General features: G+C 37.7%; 1 protein-coding gene across 1 annotated transcript; it reads right to left on the bottom strand.

Moving 5' to 3' along the window:
• Positions 1–1,318: 1,318 nt before the first annotated feature.
• Positions 1,319–1,780, bottom strand: LOC138338780 (uncharacterized). The gene has a single exon (XM_069289867.1). It carries the CDS (start codon positions 1,778–1,780, stop codon positions 1,319–1,321), a length of 462 nt encoding a protein of 153 aa, XP_069145968.1.
• Positions 1,781–3,013: the final 1,233 nt, after the last annotated feature.

A 3,013-nucleotide genomic window follows, 5' to 3' on the forward strand; every position in this document is an offset into this window, starting at 1 on the left:
ACCATATGTAGTAACAAATGTTGGTTTTGGTTCATCACCTTCTGCTATTCTAACCTTCCAATAGCTTGCCCTAAGATCATGTTTTGTGAACCAGCATGCCTTACTCAACGTGTCCATAAATCTTGCACCAATGGAACCGAATACTTATTCTTTATAGTTTCCTTGTTCAGCGCCCTATAGTCTACACACATTCGCATCGTCCCATTCTTTTTTTAAAAAATTAAACAGGGGCACCATATGGTACCTTAGATGTCTGAATCAATCAGGCATCCATCAACTCGTTCAATTGTTTACGCAATTCAACAAATTTCCTAGGAGCCATACGATAAGGAGCCTGTGCAAAAGCAACCATACCAGGCAACAACTAAATTTTATGACCGATATCCCTCTTTGGTGGTAAATTCTTTGGTAATTCAGGCGGAATAACATTAGCATACTGTTTAAGCAATTCAGCAACACAATCAGGCACTTCCATCTTAACATCAAGTTTTACTTCAACCAAGGCAGCAAGTATAGTGTCATCACCCTTTTTCATCCCTTTGTCGATTGACATAGCAGACAAGAACATTCCCTTATCTTTCTTATTTGCAACTTTATTAATGTTACCAAATGGATGAACTCCTTTAAGAAATTCAGTATTGCTTCCATTCATGACCATCACTCCATCTAAATGAGAAAACGGAACAAACTGGAATTTTCTTAGAAAATCAATCCCAAGTATGATCTAAAATTCACCAAGCGACATCACCATCAAATTATGTTTTCCCACCCAATTTTTAGTCGTTATAGACACACCATAAGCCATACACACAATGGCATGTGCCTTAGCCTTGAGCATTTTGACGTAGGAAGGGATTTTAGACAACTTCAGCCCCAATTTTGTAGAAATTTTCACATCTACAAACATATGAGTGGCTCCTGTATCAACCATTGCTTTCACGCGTTGTTCTTTCACTATCAGTTCTATATGAATTGGGGAAGCATGAGGATTCAAAGTACTAGACATTTCTCCAACATTATTAACCCACGTAATATGGTTTAAGGATAATCCCAATGGATTTGCCATTGCAGCCACGATTTCCTCATCTTCCTCCCTTTGATTCATATATCCTGCAAGCAAACCATTTACTTTTTCCTTGTTTGGACAAGACATGGCCAAATGAGGACCGCCAAAGGTCCAACATCCCTTAGAATTACCATCTTTGTTCTTTGGTTTGTCTATTCCATCCTTCACTTGTGCCTTTCCTTTGTCATTTGTACAGTTCTTACCACTATCCTTTATCCATTACCCTTTATTATCGTTCTTTTTCTTAGTTTTTCAAGTAGAGGTAACATCCATCAAAGGATCAATTGTTAGGAAATCAACCAACGAATCTGCATCAGTAATTGCGCCAGGCAGATCTTTAACATTCGGCCTCCGAAGTTTGTTTTGAGCCCAGCCTTGCATACCCAAAATGAAGTTGTGTAATTTATCCTTATCAGAGTTGTTTTGAATGTCTAACATCATAGAGGTGAATTCTTTAATGTATTCCCTCACCGAAGTCGTCTGCCTTAGCCTTTTCAACATATCCCTTCCAAGCCAAGAGCCATTACTAGGAAGAAATTGACCGCACATTTCTTTTATTAACTTATTCCACGTATCAATTCTAGGACGACTTGCACTTACGTCATTTGCATTTTGAGTTCTCCACCAAAGTTTAGCATCACCCATCAAGTACATTGTGATAATGCTTAACTTGACAGCATTAGGCACCCTTGCAGCAGTAAAAGACTGTTCCATGTCCCAAATGAAATTTTTTCCTGTTCTTTAGCACATCTTGAACCACTAAAGGATTTAGGTTCTGGAATTTTAACCTTAGATGATTCAATACGATTTGAACTCAACGTAGCCACAGCCCGACACAATACAACGATCTCTGCACGAAGGTTTTTATTTTCCTTCTACAGTCCCTCAAGTTGTTGTGTGGTTGTCATACAAAAATTCATGATTTCAGTGATGTGTTTATCAACATTTTGTCGATATACACCAATCTCCCTCTAAACATTCTCAGCGTTAAGTCTCAAATCAATGACTTGTGTCAACAAATCCACAAACGAAGGGTCTCCCAAAGTATCATCTATAAACCCAATAAATGCTTCAATTTTTCGTGCCAGTTTCCATAGTTCTATTTTTTTCACCATCTTTCAACCGTGCTCTGGTACCAATTGAAAGAGGGTCAATTTATTTTTACCGAACACCACCTTAGGCAGTACTGCAAACGCCTGCAAAACTCAGCCTATCTGACTAACACAGCCAAAATGTACAGGAACTCGTCCCAAACTTTATTAATCATATAATTAATACAAAGGGAAGGCTTCACGAATTTGTCTAAGTCCAAGAACACACTCTATGCCTTAAGCAAAATTTCCACCCATAATTGAATTTTTGCACATGGCTATTCCATGCGGTAATTACAAATGACACATGTCCAACACTTGTCATTACAAGATTCAAACTATGTTTCCAACAACTATATTTCTAACAAATAGAATCTAATTCAAATTACATCCTTATCCACATGAAATATTAATATTCTAACACGTAGAATATTTCAGGCTACATTCCAACACTTAGAATATTTTAGCCAGCTTCCAACAATAAGAATATTTTAGCTGTCCTCCAACACTAAGTTTTATTTCACTATTTCACATGAAATGCCTTTGTTCTTGCCATCGTCAAGTCTTCACAACTTTGCCTTGTCAAGCCAACATGTTGGCTTGTCGATGACTCTAGCCCGAACGTAAGCCTTGCATGTTGAAGTTGCCTTGCCAACACCCAAGCATCTTGAACCTGTGTTGCACTGTTTTGCCCCAATTCATTTCAAGACCAATGCTCAAGTCCTTAACATGTTTGCACGTAGTTAGATCAAGTAGTTTACGTGTCTATTAGTAAGTGATGAACCTAATATTCTAGTTGATTCAAACACTATAGAATACATCTAAAATCCATGATATCATCCATAAATATGAGATC

This window comes from Solanum lycopersicum, chromosome 10 (assembly GCF_036512215.1).
Source record: "Solanum lycopersicum chromosome 10, SLM_r2.1".
Classification (NCBI taxonomy): Eukaryota; Viridiplantae; Streptophyta; class Magnoliopsida; order Solanales; family Solanaceae; genus Solanum; species Solanum lycopersicum.

Bases quoted from the DNA above. Each gene is read 5' to 3' on its own strand.
- LOC138338780 (XM_069289867.1), bottom strand. From the start codon at position 1,780: ATGGAACAGTCTTTTACTGCTGCAAGGGTGCCTAATGCTGTCAAGTTA.